Below are 20,137 nucleotides of genomic sequence, written 5' to 3'. Positions count from 1 at the left end.
CTAGTCTCAATTTTTTCTCCCTCCCTCCCCTCCCTCCCCCCTCCCCAAGACAGCAAGCAATCCAATATAGGTTATATATGTACAATCACATTAAACATATTTCTGCATTAGTCATGCTGTGCAAGAAGAATCAGAGCAAAAAGGAAGAACCTCAAAAAAGAAAAAAAAATAGAGATAGTATGGTTCAATCTGCATCTAGATTCCATAGTTCTTTTTTTCTGGATTTGGAGAGCATTTGGAACTTAAAATTTAAACACGAATGTTAAAATATAAACTGGAAAGAAAAAGAGAAAGAAGCAAAGAAAGAGTGGGATTTGAAAAGCCAAGCCAGGTAATTTCAAAAGACAGAGAGGTAGGAATGATTAGAGGACCCATAGTGCTTTCTGGAGACAATGACTTACCCAAGGTCATGCAGCAAATCCAAGAGAAGGGCCTTTATAAGCCTTTTTCTAAGTCCTTTGGTACAGATATTCTGAGACCCACCTACTCACCTTTCTCATTCTCAAGTGTCAAAGAAAATAGAGTCAGTCAGGGAGGTAAGCTCTTGGCTCAAGCCTAGTAGGACAGGGCTCTGCATGGGATAGTCACTTTCCTCCTGTCTCCACAGGGCTGTGCTGAAACAATGAAGATGATGACTTTCTTTCAGACAACCTTAAGTGACCGGCTAAACTCTTCTATGCCACCCCAACATAAGTCTGAGTCCAGCCCTCCTGGCAGAAAGCCATCTGCAATGTCAGAGACAGAATCTGACACGACTTCACTGACCTCCTCCGAGGATTTCTCTCCCCATAAGGAGGGGGGCTCAACCCCATACAATGAAGAGGAGAAGAAGAAAAAGAAAGGAATGAGAAAGATGCTTGATGTGTTTACCAAAGGGATAAGAAGGAAGAGTCATCCAAGCTCCGCTGCTGAAGTGCCAGAGATGGAGGTTAAGCCCGACGCCCCACCCCCTACAGGTAGGTTGTAGAAAAGAGGAATCCATCAAGGTGTGGTAGGGAAGGTTCCACTCAGTGCCCAGGGACAGAAGATCTTTTAAATTAATTTCACTTGGGTTTCTGAAGAACTAAAGGAATTGAACTCGGCCTTGGAGAGACGCACAAGTAGGGGGTAGGTGGAAGACCCACTGTTCTCTCCAGAGCCACTGACAACATAAGATAAGAGAAGGGAAATAACTTGACCAAGGTCACACAGCAAGACCAAGAAAAGTATCTTTCTGGGCCTTTTCCTAAATTCTTTGTGACCAATGTTCTCAGACTCACCCATCCCTTTTTCTCCTTGACTGTCAGAGAAAGTAGGAGTTATTGAGGACAGAGCAACTGTGAGATTGACCTGGATTTGCCACTAAAACCTATGTTGCTGTGTTACTTTGGGCAAGTCATTTAAACTTCATGGAACTTGGTTTCCTTGTCTGTAAATGGGAATAATAACCCTGTCCTACCTCCTTCCCAGGCATATGGTAGACCTAAAGTCAGGGAGACTTGAGTTCAAATTCCACTTCAGTCATATAAGAGCTGTGTGACCTTAAACAAGTCACTTAACTTCTGTCTACCCCAGTTTCCTCACTAATCATAGCACCTACCTCATAAGGTTCTTGTGATCATCAAATGCCAGTTTGGGAGGTCTTTTTTTTTCGTGCTTTACTAAACTAAAGCCTATTTTAGAACCCAGGCTTCCTGGCCTTCCTTGGTTCAGGGATCTGTCATTCCTAAGCCCCCATCACCTCCTCTTTATCCTGACTCTGCCTCAGTTCTGGGCTGGGCCTGTTTCCTTCTTCCCCAACCTAATCTCTGCCCAGTTGTGTTTATTTATGAAGTCACTGAGAATATACAAATGTATATATTCAGAAGTAACACTGAATTGCAAATCGTTAGATATACATAAGCCAGGACAGCTAGGTGGTACAGTGGATAGAGCACTGGCCCTGGATTCAGGAGGACCTGAGTTCAAATCCGGCCTCAGACACTTAACAATTACTAGCTGTGTGACCCTAGGTAAGTCACTTAAAACCCCAAATGCCTCACACACACACACAAATATGCATAAGCCTCTCTAGCCTCAAACCCAGGATCCATTAAGCTTTCTAAGGTTTGCCTCAACCAAGGTTCCACTCAGGTAATCCTGGCCCAGAAGCATCACAGTGAGGTGTCTATTCCCCTTGACCCTAGAAAAGAGTGGCATTCATCTTCCCTACAAAAAATCTCTGGGCTCACCAGATCAGATTAACTGCTCTATTTCCCACATAACAGGCTCACTGTTGGCCCATCAGGAAGCCTCCTGAAGGTCTGGCGGGCTTGATGTATCTTCCATTTTGGGGGTGGCAAGAAGGAGCCCAGATCTGTAATTTGACTGACATAGGAAACTCTCAGTGAGGAAATTCTCTTTATCAATGTGGCCAGGGCACCTGGTCGGTGATTCCTACCTAGTCTTAGAGAACTGCACAGGTCCCTGAGAGCTTAAGTCACTGGTCCTGGGTCTTACAACCCGCAAGTGTCAGAAGCAAGACCTGAACCTGGGTTTTCAACACCCCAAGGTCAGCAGCTCTTTATCCACTAAACCACAAGCTACCTCTCCTTGTCCTCTTTGTATGCAGCTCCCTCCCTAATGCTTCGAAATCTTTAGCTCATAATGATATAATAATAGTAGTTCATTTTTAAAAAACAGTTTAATTTTATAAAGTACCTACCTCACAACAACCCTATAGTGCAAGTAATGGTATTTCCATTTTTTACAGTTAGAAGCCAATGCTCCCCAAAAGGCCAATGACTTATTAAAGGTTACATAACCAGGGATTGTCATAATTAGCACTCAACCCTAGGCCCTCTGACTAGAGCCAACATTCATCATGCTGCCACCTTCCCTTCTATTCAAACCAGACAGGCAGGGAGGCAAAGTAGGAGGAATGCTAGATTTGAAGCCAAGAGGCTTGGATTTCCATTGCAGCTTTGCTACTTATTGGCTAAGCGATTTTAGACAAAGCACTCCCCATCTCTAGCCCTCACTTTCCTCTTCCCAAGGGCTCCAACAGTGTTCACTCCTATGATCCCCTTTAGTGAATGTTCCCCCACCCAGGATGTAAGAACTGCCTCTTTTGGGGGCATCTAGGTGATGCAGTGGATAAAGCACCGGCCCTGGAGTCAGGAGAACCTGAGTTCAAATGCGGTCTCAGACACTTGACACTTACTAGCTGTGTGACCCTGGGCAAGTCACTTAACCCCCATTGCCCCGCCAAAACAAACAAACAAAAAACTACCTCTTTTATCAGGACCCATAAGGGATCCCAGGCTTAACTAACTCTCTCTTTTCCCCCGGGGCCAGTGGAAGAGCTCTACTCAGCACTAAAACAGGGGCGGCTGGAGATGGCGCATCACCTCCTGCCACTGGAACGGGCACTGGGACAGGACACAACTGGCATGAATGAGGAGGATCTAATCTGTCAGCAAAGCAAGGTGGAAGCTCTCTATACCCTGCTACGGGAAGCTGTGCTGCATGTGGTTCGCCGGCCTCTGGAGAACGAGCCGGGGCTGCTGCTCCAGGCCCTGAACATCATCCTGGAGCAGGAGCAAGAGGACCAAAGAGTAGCGGCCGAGGTAAGGGAACCCCCAGTCCTGGCAAACACCCGGCCCCGGTGTTGGCTCAAGCTATGGCAAGAGAGTGTGAAAGACTCTGTGGAGGAGCGGATGACTCGCCCCAGCTCCACAACCCTGGATGGAGCCAGGCCCGAAGGCATGGAGGCCGGCTCGGAGGCTGCCCAGAGCTTCCTGCACATGGGCAAGACAATGAAGGAAGACCTGCTGGCCGTAGCCCAGCACCTCCAGCCCCTCTACCCAGCCCAGTTCAATGTGTTCCGGACCTATGCCAAGTGCTATCATAACTACTTCTCAGCCCAACTCAACTCCATGGTTCAGTTTGAGCTTAATGAGCAAGACACCTCTCTCCTGCTTCTCTGGGTGCAGAACCTCTACCCAAAGTAAGTGAAGACCACAGAATGTGCATATGTGTATCTGTCTGTCTGTTGTCATGGGAAGAGCTCTGGACTTAGGGCCACAGGACCTAAAAAGCAGGGTTGAGATTTGAACCCAGGGTATCATCTAAGACTATAGCCTGACCCAAGGTTTGTCCTTCCCCCTCTGGACCAAGTACATCAGTCTAATCCACTCCAGAAGGTATTTATTAATCACATACTGTGGACAGATATCCTGAGACCCATTTATCCCTCTATTAGGCCAATGATATCAGACTCAATAGAGAGGACCCCTCTGGGCAGCATGTTAATTTAGAAAACCTCAAATTAATGGTATTTATGCTGAAGTGTATTTTTATTTATTTCATTAAACATTCCCCAATTACATTTTTTTTTTTTAGTGAGGCAATTGGAGTTAAGTGACTTGCCCAGGGTCACACAGCTAGTAAGTGTTAGGTGTCTGCGGCCGGATTTGAACTCAGGTACTCCTGACTCCAGGGCCGGTGCTCCATCCACTGCGCCACCTAGCTGCCCCCCAATTACATTTTAATCTATTTCTAGCCATTTTCAGGGAGTTTGAGTTTGCGAGATATTAGATAATTAATGTTCTTTATGAAAGTCCAACCTGGCTAAGTCCAGTACAGTGGAATTTTTTTCCTCAGTAACTCCCATAGAGTTACTAAGAAAATAGAGAAAAGAGCGTGATCTACTTTAGTGGAAGGACTCCTCTAGCACTCAAGTTACCAATCCATGATGTATGTACAAAGGTTTTGGCTTTACATCCATGCTAGCAATGTAAAGATAATACATGGGACTTGCCCACCAGAAACGTGCTTAACCTGGTAGGGGAGAAGATAGCTAGAGGTGGTGTAGTGGGATGGTCCCCTCACCTGCAAAATGGGGAGACTGGATAAGTTCCCCAAAACTTTGAATCCTAGGACTAGTGGGGCGTTTTGTGTTGCAGCCCTGCCCCTTCTTCTCCCTCCCAGTTCAGGTCAGCTGTGTTGGAATCACAGCCCCATAGAAGGGAGAACTATGAAAAGCTTAGAACTTGGAATTCCAAGACTAGAGGACATAGAATTCTAGGGTATAGCATCAGAGACAGTGCTTAGGCCATAGAATTGTTACTTAGGGGGCAGCTAGGTGGCACAGTGGATAAAGCACCAGCCCTGGATTCAGGAGGACCTGAGTTCAAATCTGACCTCAGACACTTGACACTTACTAGATGTGTGACTCTGGGCAAGTCACTTAACCCTCATTGCCCTGGAAAAAAAAGAATTGTTACTTAGAGCAGAGTACTAAAGAAAATATCAAAGCTGGAAGACCATCTCACTCAACTCTCATTCTCTCCCTCTCTCCCCCCCATATAGGTGTATATATATATATATATATATATATATATATATATATATATATATATATATATACACACACACACACATATCTAATGTATAGTAATGTATATAACATAAATGTACTATATACATATATGACAGATATTATATATGTTATATATTATATATACATGTATGTATATGTATTATATATAATATATAATGTATATACATACATTATATATTATATATATACGTACATTATATATTATATATATACATGTATTATATATAATAATGTACATCACAGAGAATTGGTAACATTGTTCAAACTAGAACCCAGGTCCACTAGTTTCTGTTTCATCCCATTGGAAAGAAAGGTATGGCTAGTAGGTTCATTCCTTCTGGGAACCAGAGACCTGGCTTTAGGCTGGGCTACAGAAACTCTGGTTTTCCTCAGTGATAGGAACCTCCTACCCTGGAACAGTGATATCTGTTGATCTTTAATTTATATAGTCTGCTTCTCTCCCATAATTCCACCCTATTCAACATGTATCTTCTTCCCTCTCATCCTTCCCTCCTCCTTGAGCAAGAATTAGGAATGATGAACACACTTTTAGGGGACCCTGCAGGTTTACAGGTAGGATGAGAGATTAGTCTCCCCACTCCTGTTCAGGGTTGGTGGTCAGCATGGAGGAAGAGGGGGTGGCTTGAACTCATCTTTCTGAGTTCAAATCTGGTTTCAACAAACATTTGTTTTATTTTTTCCTGTTACATGTAAAGGTAGTTTTCAACATTCATTTTCATAAGATTTAGAGTTCCGAATTTTTCTGCCTCCCTCCCTTTCCTCCCCTTCGACAAGACCACAACCACATTATATATGTACAATCCACAAGTGTTTTTTTTTTAATCAGTTCTTTCTATAGGGGTGCATAGTAAGCTTCCTCATTAGTTTTTATCAGTTCTTTCTATGGGGATGGATAGTAAGCTTCGTCACTAATCCCTTGAGATTGTCTTGGATCATTGCATTGCTGAGAGTAGTTAAGTCTCAAATCTGGTTTCACATTATATGTGTGACCCTGGACAAGTCACTTAACCCTGTTTGCCTCAGTTTCCTCATCTGTAAAATGAGCTGGAGAAGGAAATGGAGAACTCCTCCAGTATCTTTGCCAAGAAAACCCCAAATGGGGTCACAAAGAGTTGGACATGACTGAAAACAACTGAACAACAACAAAATGGAGGGAAAGGTTCATGGAGTAAGGTAGTGGGAGGTGAAGGACCATTCTGGAAGTCTATGCCTGGGAGAAAGCCTAGGCCCTGTTTTATAGTCTTTTAGAGCCTAGAACCCAACCCTCTTCTCTTTTCCTGCCTCTTTATTTCTTTTCCCTCCTATAGCCTGGCTCTGGAGTAAAACAGCCCCCCTCAATTTGCCCTGCCAATTTCAAGTAATACCACATGTTTCTGAGCACCTATCCTGTGTAAAATCCTGTGCCTCGTCACTGAGGAAAGTATAAGATTTCATTGAGATTTTCCCTCTGCCTTCATGGAGCTTACAGTACCTTCACATCTGTAATAGAACTTCCTATTTCCCCAAACTGTTTTCTCATTGTCTTAGCCTCAGAACAGCGCTGAAGTGGTAAAAAGGTGGAGAGGGGAGCAAGGAGGTTGGCCAGGCAGATGGTCTCAGAGAATGTCACAACCAGGAGGGACCTTGGAAATCTTTCAGTCCAAACCCTTCATAAGGCAACTGAGGTGAGGAGAGGGTAGGAGATTTACCTGATGTTACCCAGCAAATGAGAATCAGAACCAGGTCTCCTAACTCCAAGAATCCCAAAGAGAGCCTTGTTGTAGTGCTGAGATTCTAAGATGGTTGCCTGCCTGCACAGTGTGGGAGAGGTCAGGGAGACATATTGGGTGGTCCGGGGAAGTGGGAGGATGGGGGAGGGGACAGTATCTGTGTATTCCTTCTATCTTCTTTGAATAAGATCACGTCTTTGGGCTTGGAGTTGAAAGACCTGACTTGAAATCCCAGTTGTTCTATTTCCTTGCTATGTGACCTCAGACAAGTCCCTTCCCCAAATCTGATCCTCAGCTTCCTCCTCCATGAAATAAAGCCATTGGATTAGATGGTCCCCTCCAACTGAAAAATACTAAGTGGAAACCCTGGCCCTTTATCACTGGACCTTTAAGAGGTTTGGGACTAGAGGCTTCCCAGGCAAGGAAGAATAACTGTGGAGGTCACCTACTTTGTATAGAAATTAGAACCTGAGGCTGAAATAGGGAGGAGAATGGAATGTATTCCTCACAGCTGTGTTTACTCTAAGAGAACTCTCTAATGCCTCTTGGGAGGGTAACCAACTCCCCCACTCATAGAGTTCTGATAAACATTATCTCCCACTTTCTGATAAATGCTTATTATCAGCCCTGGGCTTGGAGCCAGTGATCCTCACACCAACACCGGTAGGGAGGTGCAGGGCTGGGCCGATGTTTTCCCCTTTGGGACAAAAGAGGAAGCAAAGATTCAGAGGGGAAGTGATTTACTCAGGGTCACACAACAAGACAGAAGCAGAGCCAGGATGAGAATTCAGGTCTCCTGACTGCAGCAGACAGTGGCTGTTCACTTCCTCTTCAAGGTTGTGCCTTGGCCGTGAGCCACAAAACCTCCTGGCATCATGAGGAGAGTTAGGAGCTCTGGATAAGCCAGCAACTTGTCCTGGATAAGATCACAGATTACAAGCTGCAAAGGGATGGTTTTTTTTTGTTGTTCAACTGTTTTTCAGTCATGTCCGACTCTTTGTGACCTCTTTTTGGGTTTGTTTGGGGTTTTTTTTGGTTTTTGGTTTTTTGGCAAAGACACAATGGTTTGCCATTTCCTTCTCCAGCTCATTTTACAGATGAGGAAACTGAGGCAAACAAAGGTAAGTGACTTGCCCAGGGTCACACAGCTAGTAAGTATCTGAGGCCAGATTTGAACTCACATAGATGAGCCTTCCTGACTCCAGTCCCAGTACTCTGTCACTGTGCCACTAGGGATCTTAGAGACCCTCTAGTTTAATCCCCTCACTTCATGAGGAAACAGATGCCCAGAGAAATTAAGCCACTTGCCCAACGTCACATAATTAGTGAGTGGAAAAGAAGGGATTTGAACCCAGGACCTCTGCTTCCAAGTCCAGCATTCCTTCTACTACACATCCCACCCAACCATCTACCACCACCACCCTATAAGGTGGATGGGAGGAGCCCAGAACCTGAGTGTTAGCTGCTGGTCTCCTAGTCCTTGATTATACTGTGTCTCATCTTGTTCTCTAACCTGTCAATTTATAGGCCCTCTCCTAAGCCAAACTGTAGACTCTCTGAGGGCAGGACCTAGGCCTATTCCTCTTAGAAAAAGCTAGATGGCAGGATGGGCCTGTGGTCAGGAAGACTGGAGTTCAAATTTGACCTCAGACACTTACTGGCTGTGAGACTTTTGGCAAGTAATTTATTTAAACCTCTGTCTCAATTTACTCATATATAAAATGGGATTAATAATACTTCCCAGTGTTGTTACGAGGATCAAATGCAATAGCTATAAAGCATTTAGCAGTTCCTGGCACATGGTAGGCCCTTAATAAATGCTTGCTTCCTCCCTACGCCCACCTTTCTCTTGGATCTGCTCTTCTCCCACCCTTCCATATTCAGCCTTAGCCATTTAATACTTTATTTTTTCCCAATTAGATGTAAAAACAATTTTGACATTCTTTTTTTTTCAAATTTTGAGTTCCAAATTCTCTCCCTCCCCCACTCATTGAGAAGGCAAGCAATCTGACATAGATTACACATGTGTGTAGTCATGCAAAACACATATTCTGCCTTAGTCCAACCTCATCTGGACTATTGTGTTTAGTTCTGGGGACCACATTTTCGGAAGGACACTGGTAATCTGGAAATTATCCAAGGAGGGGTCCCCATTATGATAAAGGGCTTCAAGTCCATGCCATAATGGTACTTTGTGGGATGAAACTAAGATATTTATCTTGGAGAAAGATGCTGGGGAATATGGTAACTGGCCTGAAGTAAAAGGTTGTCTTCAGGAAGGCTTTGGAGGACAGAATCAGGAGCAATGGATAGAAGTTTAAAAGACACAAATTAAGGCTTTGCTATCAGGAAACTTGCAAACAGTCAGAGCTGTCTCAAAGTGGAATGGCTGCCTTGATGCCTTCTCGCCTCAAACAAAAACTCATTCTCACTTGTCTCATGTATTGTTGTTGGGTGTGTGTGTGTGGGTGGCAATTGGGGTTAAGTGACTTGCCCAGGGTCACACAGCTAGTAAGTGTCAAAGGTCTGAGGCCAGATTTGAACTCAGGACCTCCTGAATCCAGGGCTGGTGCTCTATCCACTGCGCCACCTAGCTGCCCATTGTCTCATGTATTGTAATGGGAATCCTTTTTGGGGTATGGATTGAACAAGATGCCTCTCAAGATCCCTTCTAATTCTGAGGGTCTGTGATTCTCTGATCTCCCCAAGGACAGCATCTGGATCTTTTCCTTTACTTTTGACACCATCTGCACACCTCGCCCCATGATCAGTTCTGTATTGAGGGGGTGGGAGGGAGGTGCCCCAGCCTTGGGAGCCTCCTTTCCTCACAGGCCCTTCATTTCTGGATTTCCCCTTGTTTTTGCTATCAGTGAAATTATCAACAATCCCAAGCTATCAGGAGAGCTTCAAAGAGCTGACTTGGGAAGTCTCCTTCCACCCAAAGAGATCTGCAAGCTGGAAGTCAATTTCCTATCTAATGAGGCGGTAAGAGTGGTGCTATCTGATGCAGTCTAGTCCCTTTCTCCCTAACCTTTCACAGTGATCTCTCCTCTCTCCACCTCCTATCCCGGCCTTGTTTAGGACAGGAATTGAAGAGGCTAGGACCCAACCTCCTAATCTTAGCCCACTGGGAAATGGGGAACAAGTAGCTGACTTTAATTGACAAAGAGATGCTCCCAGACTATTTCCTCCAGTCCCAAATGGAAAAGAACTAGGAGGGGAGAGAGTAGAGGCAGGGAAAAAATTGGAGGGAGGTAGGGAGTGATAAATGGGAAGACAGAAGGAAAGAGAAAGCAGATGTTGAGAGAGATGGTAGAGGAGACAAAAGAGAACTGAGTGAGGAGAGGAAAGATGGAAATCAGGAAAAATTAAGATAAAGAAGCTCAAGTTACATTTCTCGGAGTTCTTTGACTCTCTCCTTTGCCCCGTTCACATTTTGTCTTGTGCCATACTTATTGGTGTGTGTGCCTCCCAACACATATTGGCTTTGTGATACTTGGCAAATCAACTAACCTCTCAGTGACCAAGGCTATTTTCACATACTAAAAAAGATGGTGACCAAGGGGGGAAGAAGGGAGGGATCGAGGGAGAAAGTAAAGGAGGGAGCGAAGGAGGGAAGAGGGAGGAAGGAAGGAAGGAAGGAAGGAAGGAAGGAAGGAAGGAAGGAAGGAAGGAAGGAAGGAAGGAAGGAAGGAAGGAAGGAAGGAAGGAAGGAAGGAAGGAAGGAAGGAAGGAAGGAAGGAAGGAAGAGAAAAGACAGACCTGGATGCACAGATAGAGAGTTCCTTTGACTACAAGTCATCAAGTGTCAGTGTGAGTTCCAGTCCTGGCTTTCTGAAATGTAGATCTGGAGGTCTTAGTGTGATTCCAACCTAGAAAGCATTAAGGAGACTGGAGGTCTGAAAGGAGGATAGGGGGAAGAGCCCAATCTGAGAATCTGGGTAGGGACAGTAAAGGTGGGGAATGGAAGGTCATGGGCTAAAAGATCAATTCAATGGGAGAAGAATCATTGAGAGCCTCCCCCCACCCCAGACTGAGAGTCAAGAGCCCTGGCTTAGAGTCCTTCTTAGGCCACTAATTTGCTGTATGATCTTGGGCACATCCCTTCCCCTTCCTGAGCACGAAATAAAAATAATGATCCCTGCACTTGGTTGGGGTAGAAGTTGGGAATGGGAATGTAGATAATAGTCAAAATACTAAAAAGTGCTTACAAAGTTTTGATGACTCACAAATGTGTGGAGACATTTTTATTTTCATCATGATGGTTGTGATGTCAGTCATGTGAACCAAGTTTTCCTGTCTATAGACACAGACAGGCTTCCTTCTCACGAAGGCACCAGCCGATTCCCAGGGGAGAGAGTTCTCCCAGCAGAACATAAGCCAAAGGAGTCAGTGCCAAGAGAGAGACACCTCCTACCGTACCCTGTGGGTCTCCCCTAAAAAAGTGGGCCTCTAACTGTATATATAGCTAGAAGAGAATTTAGAGACTATCTAATTTAATCCCCTCATTTTATTGATGAGGAAAAGAGAAGTAACTTGCTTAAGATCACACACAGTTAATAAGTAGTAGTTAGTAGTTGCTAAGTATCAGAACTGGGAATTGAGTCTTAAAGCTCTGACTCCAATTCCAACCTTTTTCTTCTTTCACCATGATGACTCAGGGCGGCCATGAGTGGAAAATGATCATGAAAACAATAACTCATTCAAAGATAGTGCTGTGTCTCCAAACACCTTCCTTGCAAAAGCCCTGGAAGGGAGGTAATTTAGCTGCTAATATTTGACAAAGGATGCCACTGAGGCTCAGAGAAAGTCATCGAGTTAGAGAATGTTAGAGTCAGAAAGAGCTTCAGAGATCATTTAGCCCAACCCCCTTATTGTACAGATGGGAAACCAAGGCCCAGAAAGGGCAAGGGAACTTCCTCAAGGTCAGACTGGAAGCTGATGGTGGAGCCCAGACAAAGGCTCAAGTCTTCTGACTCCCAAGTTGTCCAGTAAACTTCCCTCTGTCTTTTCCCCCAATATTCCCTATTCTCCTGGACTCTCAGGGCCAACACAGGATGGGACTGGGAATAGCCAACATCCCCTTGTCCTCAGGCCAGACCTATCACCAGGAAGTTCCCATGATCACCTGGGTTCCTTCCCCTGTTACCTAGGCAAATGTCCAGGAATTGATGCTGCGGGGGCTGCAGCTAGAAGTGAAGAGATGGTCAAAGGACAAGGAGCCCATGAATCTAGAAGGGCACTTCCACAGCGAGCTCCCAATTGACATCATCCAGGTACTGGAAGAACCTTTCTGTCCCCTTCCCCACAACACAGAGGCATCGCACACATGTATATGGAATGGAAATCCAGGCACATCCAGGCATCATGGCTTTGGCCCCCAAACACACAGATATATTTCACATTTGGGTATCCATCCATATGCATGCTCGGTACATACCTGGAGACACAGTCCTGGCAAGTTGTGTGTGAGAACATGCACATTAGCAGGTCTAGATGTATTGTGGCCCTTCTCTAACATACCTGGAGGTACCTGTGCATATGTATGCATGTCACATGGCACACTGGGCTGCTCACTACTATTAACACTCCTCACATATTCATTCTCACATCCCATCTTCATCCATGTACACATACACAGTAAACAGTGTCTTTACTCCTAGTTCTCATTCCCTGTCCCTTACCCCCTCCACAACCTCCCCCCAAAAAAACCCCCAAACATGCAGCCAAACTTGTAGTGACCAGAGAGCTAGATCTGTAATAAAAAATTGTCTCTGCTATTTGGTAACTGTGACTTTGAACAACTATATCCTTCTCTTCTCTGGGATTCATTATTCTTCCTCTGTAAAAAAAAAGGGGGGGCCAATAAAAAAAGGGGGAGGGCAAACTCGAAAGCTCTCTAAGGTCCCTCCTAACTCTAAATTCATTGATTTTAGAAAATATATGTACACATATTCTCCTTCCCCTCCCCCTTCATATTCATCAATTAGTAAACATGGGTTAATTGTTGACACCCTCTGTGCATACATATATTTGCACACACCCTCTTGCGTATCCATACATTTGCACATACAGTCATATATTCGTGTTCCTTCCCTGATGGGAAGAAGTGGAGCCTTGGGGTTGAGCTTTCCTAGGGCCATCAGACCCCCTTTCCCCATCTACCCCAGGCAGCCTTTGCTGTCATCTTATAGTTCCAGCAGCCTTCCCTCTCCCCAAGGGGGAAGGTCAGGATGCATTCTTATAACCCTCTATCCCTGCATGCCACAGTCCCAGAAACAAAGCCCTTTCTCTAGATCTGCTCAACCCTGGGCCTGTACTCCCAGCCCCCTATCCTCCTAATCATCTTTTTCTCACAGATTATTGCTGGGGCACAAGTCAAGGCTGAGAACATCTCAATGGCCCTGGGCAAACAGATAAAACCGCTGTTGCTGGCTAAGCTCTCCTCCTTCCTGAAAAGGTATGCCCCTTCAGGGACAGGGCACTGGGAGTCATAGGCCTGGGCTCACCCCTTCTCTGCCCAATCTTGGGGGGCACAGGGGAAGGAAGAAAGACTTGGGGTATAGATCCCTACAATCCTGAAATTCTAGCCTTTGTCACTCATTCACTTTGTAATTTGGGGACCAGTTTCTTTCCCTCTCTGGGCTCCAGCTTCCCCATCTCTAAGATTATGGAATTGAACCCACAGCTACCATCGAGCCTTTGCAGACTTTGTGGAGAAAAACAAACAACAGACACATTATAGAGCCACCATCATGGCCAACATCAACAACTGCCTGACTTTCAGGTAAGCCCAAGGAATGAGAGCATGGACCCCTTCAGAGGAACTAGCAGTTCCCCTGTCACAGAAGCAGTCTTTCCTAAGCTTTCTCCTGCTTCCTCACCCCATGTCCTTGGCCCTGTGCTTGGTTCAGATGTTGAGAAGATAAGAGGTGGGGAAGATTAGGACCTTGACCTCAGGGAGCTCCCTGTTTTGTTGGAAAAGTGCAAAAAATATAGAACAAAGAATTTCAGCACTGGACAGGATCTCAGATACCATCTAGTTCAACTGTCTCATTTTACAGAAGAGAAAACTGAGGCTCAGGGAGAAGATATGACTTTCCTAAAGTCACATAGTGGCAGAGTGAATACCAAAAGCCCATGTAGGGCTGAGGCAATCAATTAAAATACATTTATTAAGTCCCTACTATGTGCCAGGCACCATGCTAAGAGCTTGGGATACAGAGAGACAAAAATCAATCCCTGCCCTCAAGGAATTTACAATTTAATGGGATGTAGAAAGTCCTAAAGTTACTAAATATGGTGTGGAAGAGAATTTAGAGAACAGTGAAGTATCTATCTGAACATCATAAAATCCACAAAGGGAAGAAGCCAATGGCAAGCAAGTTTTAATATGTATCATAAAATCCACCAAGAAGTGATTATAGTAAGGCAAAGGATTCAACCTCATCTCATCTCACTAGCCATCAGGAATATCCACTATGTCTTTTCCTGATAGGGAATGACATGGTTCAGTACAGACTGAAGCAGTCAGAGAAGGTTCCCTGGAAGAAGAAGGGACTGGCCCTTGAAAAATGAGAATGGACATTCGGAGAGGGAGAAATTGGAGGAAGGCCAGTGTAAATAAAAGTATTCAGGACATTCGCTGGTGAGCTTAGACTGATCAGAGAGTTTCCATAAAGAGAGCATAGTGGGGGGGGGGCAGCTAGGTGGCACAGTGAATAAAGCACCAGCCCTGGATTCAGGAGGACCTGAGTTCAAATCCGGCCTCAGACACTTGACACTTACTAGATGTGTGACCCTGGGCAAGTCACTTAACCCTCATTGCCCTGCCCAAAAAAAAAAAAAAAACAACATAGGAAACCGAATCTGGAAACACAGGCTAGGGTGACATCACGGACAGATAGCAAGATAAGGTTCTTGGACTTCAGTCCCCAGGGGGGTAGTTCCCCAGGGAAGCTTGTTCTCAGCTTCTCTGAAGAGCCTCTCTTGTGGGTTTGCAAGGATCACAGTGCAGGAGAATAAACACAGAACTTGACCAGAGACCAGTGCTTGAGTGCTGACTGCCACTGATTTAGACAAATCTCTTTCTTTCTCTGAGTCTCCTTTTCCTCCTTTATAAAAGAAGAAATATAATGGTCCGAGACCTTTGGTCTTTTAGAGTAACTTTATATACATATATATTTATGTATGTATATATAAATATGGAAGAGCAAGTTATATGTAATAGATTTGTAGTTTCATGTGCAATCATCTTTTTTATTATACTCTGTTATAGAAATGTTTGTTTTATTCCATAAATTAAAAATTAAATAATTTTTTAAAAGATTAGCATCAGAATAAAATAAAATCAGAGGGTCATTTTCATCACAGGCTTCAGTGTGGGTCTGTTCTGGGTTTGGGCCAGTAGCTAGAGTGGACTCTCCCTCCTCCTTTCAGGACCCACATTGACAAGGATTCAAAGGCTCTAGAGAAGGAACCCTGCGGCTACATCTTTCACCCGCTGTGTGAAATTGAGCAAAGCAGTTTCAATATTCTGCTCCAGGACCTGTTTGTGGAACTAAAGGTGAGAGAAGAGACACTTCTGGCTTGGAGGAAGAGGGTGTGTGGGGGGAGAATTAGGGGTGGGGCGATGTCAGGTACCCTGAGGTGTGCTTGTCCTTCTCTAAGAAGGCACAAACGAAGACCATACAGAGCCACAAGGCTGGGAAAATCTTGGCTGACTTGAAGTTGTTTCCACCTCATCCTTCTCTTTTCCAGCCCCCTGACTTCTCCCACATTGCCGCATTTCCAGAGTCTTTATTTCCTGGACTCTGCCCTGTAGTGCCTGGCCCCTTACCTGCTTCCAGTGCTAGTATGCCTGGATGCAGATACATCCTATATATCTTTGTTTCTGGGAAATGCTGAAAATTCTCCCCTATATGATTGGTTTTAAAATTTGCCCTGGAGCAGGCAAAAGCCTATATTGGGTAATGAACACTTAGTTCAGAGCAACAGTTTTCATATTTTTTGGTATTAGGACTCCTTTTATACACTTAAAAATTATTGAAGGCATCTCCCCACCAAAAGAACTTTTGTTTACATGAGTTGTAACTATCGATATTTTGTTCAGTCATTTTTCACTCCTCTCTGACTCTCTGTGACCCCTTTTGGGGGATTTTCTTGGCAAAGATCCTGGACTGGTTTGCTATTTCCTTCTCCAGCTCATTTTATAGATGAGGAAACTGAGGCAAACAGAGTTAAGTGACTTGCCCAGGATCACACAGCTAGTAAATGTTCAGGCCAAATTTGAACTCAGGTCTTCCTAACTCCAGACCTGGCACTCTATCTACTGTGCCACCTAACTGCCCTTCTATCAATATTTACCATCTTAGATATTATAATATCTTAGTATTATTCTGAAAATGGTTTTGATCTTGATGATGCATGAAAGGTTCTCAGGGACCACCAGGGTCCCTTGGATCATACTTTGAGAAACACTAGTTTCAAAATGTAACTCTCTTGCATTTCTGGTGAGGCTGAACACCTAAGTCTTGGCACCTTCACCCTCCTAGAGAAGATGTCTCCCCAGTCTCTACCACCCAAAACATAAGAGTTTCTTTCCCCGTACTTGAATTTTCTTGAGTTGGGAAGGAGGGACAGGCATGGGGGTGGGGGAAGGTAAAGAGGGAAGGACTGAAAATCTAGTTCCACCAGATTGTGATCAGCATGTGAGCCTGGAAATGGAGGTCATATACTAAGTGATTGACAGGCCCCAACCCCACCCCTCAGCAGTCATATCTGTGGGCTGTGTGTGTGTCTGTGTGTGTGTGTCTGTGTGTACTCAGTATGGGGGGCAGCCAGGGGCTGTGCATCTTTGACCTAAACAAAACCATTCCTTCTCTAGCCTCTGTTCAAGAGACTGACACAGACTCGCTGGGCCGCTCATGAGGAAACGGTGGCAGAAATCATTAAGATCACCAGGAACTGTCTGCCAGAATTCAAGGCTCTAAGAAAACGGTACCAAGAGGTGAGGAGGATGTAGCTGCGCCAGGAAGTGTCACTTCAGGCCTTAGTAACAGGAAGCCTGCCTGACAGTCTGACCCCTGCTCCACCCCTTCCCCACCTTCACTCTGTCCATATGGCCTGTGAGAACAGCCCATGTCCCTTGGGAGGTGGAAGGCATGGACTCCAGGACTCCTTCATGATCTCCCACCCTAGGAATCTCTCTTAGAACCCTTCCTCCCCAGGACACACCTGTCTCATCTCACAGGGGATGTTACAGGAAAGTAGATTTTATTTTTTTTTTTAGTTCAACCTAATAATAATAGCTAACATTTAGATAGCTTTATGGTTTTCAAAGAGCTTTAAATTTTTTATCTTATTTTGTCCTCACACCCCTATCAGAGATGAAGAAACTGAGGCAGCAGAGGTTAGGTGATTTGCCCAGGGTCCTACAGCTAATAACACTCCAATGCCATATTTGAACTCAGGTTTCCTCACTCCAGGGCACTATTCTATCCACTGCTCTCCCTTGTTGCCTCTGACCTAAGGGAAAACCTACCCCAGAGCAGAATGAATAACTTTCTGCCCTTGAACGTGTCCAAAGGGTTGCATTAGATACTATAGAATCACAGAATCTCAGGGCATCTAGTCCAACCAGTATCTTAGCATTATCCCAGGTAAGTTAGGATGCAGACTTCCCCCTTTCTCCCTTTCTGGGCTCCTCAGCACTCCCGCCTCCTCAGTGCCACATATCTGTACACATTCCTAGTCCCTAGATCTGCTGCCCTTGTGCTAACCCAGCTGTTCTGTCCCCACTGATTTCAGGACATCATGGAAGCTATCCACCTATTCCTGGTGAAGGAATACATCATCCGGCTCAGCAAGAAGCGGCTAGTGCTGAGGACCGCTGACCTTCAGCTAAACCTGGCCCAGCAGATCATGATGGATGCCAAGAATATCCAGTGCTTCTGTGCCCAGAATGTGAGAGGACAACCTTTTGTAAAATGAAGGCAGACTTGGAGGAGTTTCTGAGGGGAAAAGAGCAGGATTAAGTCACTTTCTGTAGGTCCCGAATGATCTAGTTTAGGGATTCAGTCTAGGGCTAATGTGGTGTGGAAGACTTGGGGCCTAACTGACCAGCTCTTTTTCTCCTTCAGGAATCTCCTGCAACTTGGCTAGAACCAGCCCTCCCTACCCTGGCAGAAATCATTCGTCTCCAGGATACGAGTGCCATCAAGATTGAGGTGGCAACGTTTGCCAGTCATTTCCCAGACTTCAGGTGAGTGGAAGAGAGGAAGGAAGTTAAAACTTGTCCCTGGTCATTATACAGATGAGGAAATTGAGGATCACAGATTTGAAGCTGGGAAAGATCTTAGAAATCGTTCAATTCAACCCTTTCATCTTACTGATAAAGAAACCTGGGCCCAGTGACTCACAAAAGGTCACAGAGATAATGTCAGAAGTCAAATCTGAACTCAGGTCACCATTCTTATCTCAAACATGCCATCTACCTCCAAAGAGCCACCTTATCTTCCTAACTGCCTTTCTAAAACAAACGCCAAGAAAAAAAGGTTTAGGAGGAAAGAGGTGAAAATGGCATTTTTGACTTCCCTTTTTTCCACTGTTGAAAATGCTTTTCATTGCTACCAATGCCTGGGATGTTAGCTCTGTTCCATCCACCAATCCTTCCCACTAGAAATGTGATTTTCAAGGTCACACAGTCAATCAGTGGCATTGAGTAGGATCAGGAAAAGGCTCCTTGCAAAAGAGTTAGGATTTTAGCTGGGACTTGAAGCCAGGGAATTCATGAAATGGAGATAAGAAAAAAATATTCCAGGCATTGGGACAGCCAACAGAAATAGGAGTCTGGAGATGGAGTGATTCATTTGAGGAATAGTCGGGGGCGGGGGGGGGGGGGCGGAAGTTGACACAGCTAGGTAGCACAGTGGATAGAGCACTCACTCGCCCTGAAGTCAGGAGGACCTGAGTTCAAATGTGACCTCAGACACTTAGTAACTGTGTGACTCTGGACAAGTCACTTCACCTCGATTACCTCCAAAAGAAAAAAGGGAACAATCTCTGATGTGAAGAGCTCTTTCTTGGGGGAGGGACTCTATGTCTTTGTTCCTGAGAGCCAACATTCAGGTACTGGGGTGGAGGCCAGGGAATAAGGAGGCTCTCTGTCCTTGGGAATATCAGTATTGAAGAAGAAGACTAAGAAGGAGTAGCACTTGGATAATAATCCTAGCTTTACTGACATTCATGTGTCATTTTATACTTCTCAGAGGGACTTTTACTCCCATAATTCCATGTCCTCCCAAAAGCACTGAGAAGTTGTAGGGTGGAGATCTATTGATTCTCCCTTCTGAGTCATTTCCTGGCATTGCAGGCTCCTGATCCCACTTCAACCTAAGCCTGTCCAGGCTTCTTTCCCACAGTTCCACATTTCTTCCTGCCATATCATCCCTCCCTGTGACTCATGTCAAGCCGTTCCCCAGTATGGGAGGCAGGTCTTCCATCATTGCTTCTTGCAACCCTTTTCTTCCTTCAAGGCATCACTTTCTCCATGAAGTCTATCCCCTCTTCCATACCCAACCCCTCCAGCCAAATGTGACCTTTGCCACTCTCCAATTTCTCATTGAACTTTACCCAGACTGCTCTGTTGTACTCACATCACCATCTTCAGTGTCACCGTTACTTATGCATGTATTCTTTCTCACTGTGAGTAGCAGTCCCTCCAGGGCAGAGAGTGTGTTGTATCTTGGTATCTTCACTGCTGAGCACCGGGCTTCCTAGAAAGCTTAAAGTAGGGGCAGCTAGGTGGCGCAGTGGATAAAGCACCGGCCCTGGAGTCAGGAGGACCTGAGTTCAAATCTGGTCTCAAACACTTGACACTTACTAGCTGTGTGACCCTGGGCAAGTCACTTAATCTTCATTGCCCTGCCCCCCCCCAAAAAAAAAGAAAAGAAAGCTTAAAGTCAATATTTGTGGGATTGAATTAAATCTATAAAATGAAGGGGTTGAGCTGATGGTCTCTTCCAGCTCCAACAGTTTGTATTCT

At 45.0% G+C, this 20,137-nt stretch overlaps 1 protein-coding gene across 1 annotated transcript in view; it reads left to right on the top strand.

The window, feature by feature from the left end:
• TNFAIP2 (TNF alpha induced protein 2) overlaps nt 1-20,137 on the top strand; it is a 30,181-nt gene that overhangs the window by 6,757 nt on the left and 3,287 nt on the right. The window contains exons 2-11 of the mRNA XM_043981579.1: nt 608-956; nt 3,316-3,967; nt 9,963-10,077; nt 12,246-12,368; nt 13,452-13,552; nt 13,781-13,879; nt 15,532-15,658; nt 16,979-17,101; nt 17,902-18,057; nt 18,234-18,355. Of these exons, the coding sequence (XP_043837514.1) occupies nt 623-956; nt 3,316-3,967; nt 9,963-10,077; nt 12,246-12,368; nt 13,452-13,552; nt 13,781-13,879; nt 15,532-15,658; nt 16,979-17,101; nt 17,902-18,057; nt 18,234-18,355 (1,952 nt within the window). The 5' untranslated portion in view covers nt 608-622. The remainder of the gene's footprint in view (nt 1-607; nt 957-3,315; nt 3,968-9,962; nt 10,078-12,245; nt 12,369-13,451; nt 13,553-13,780; nt 13,880-15,531; nt 15,659-16,978; nt 17,102-17,901; nt 18,058-18,233; nt 18,356-20,137) is intronic.

The sequence above is a fragment of the Dromiciops gliroides genome, chromosome 2 (genome assembly GCF_019393635.1).
Source record: "Dromiciops gliroides isolate mDroGli1 chromosome 2, mDroGli1.pri, whole genome shotgun sequence".
Classification (NCBI taxonomy): Eukaryota; Metazoa; Chordata; class Mammalia; order Microbiotheria; family Microbiotheriidae; genus Dromiciops; species Dromiciops gliroides.
This window is presented reverse-complemented; position numbering and strand designations above follow the sequence as displayed.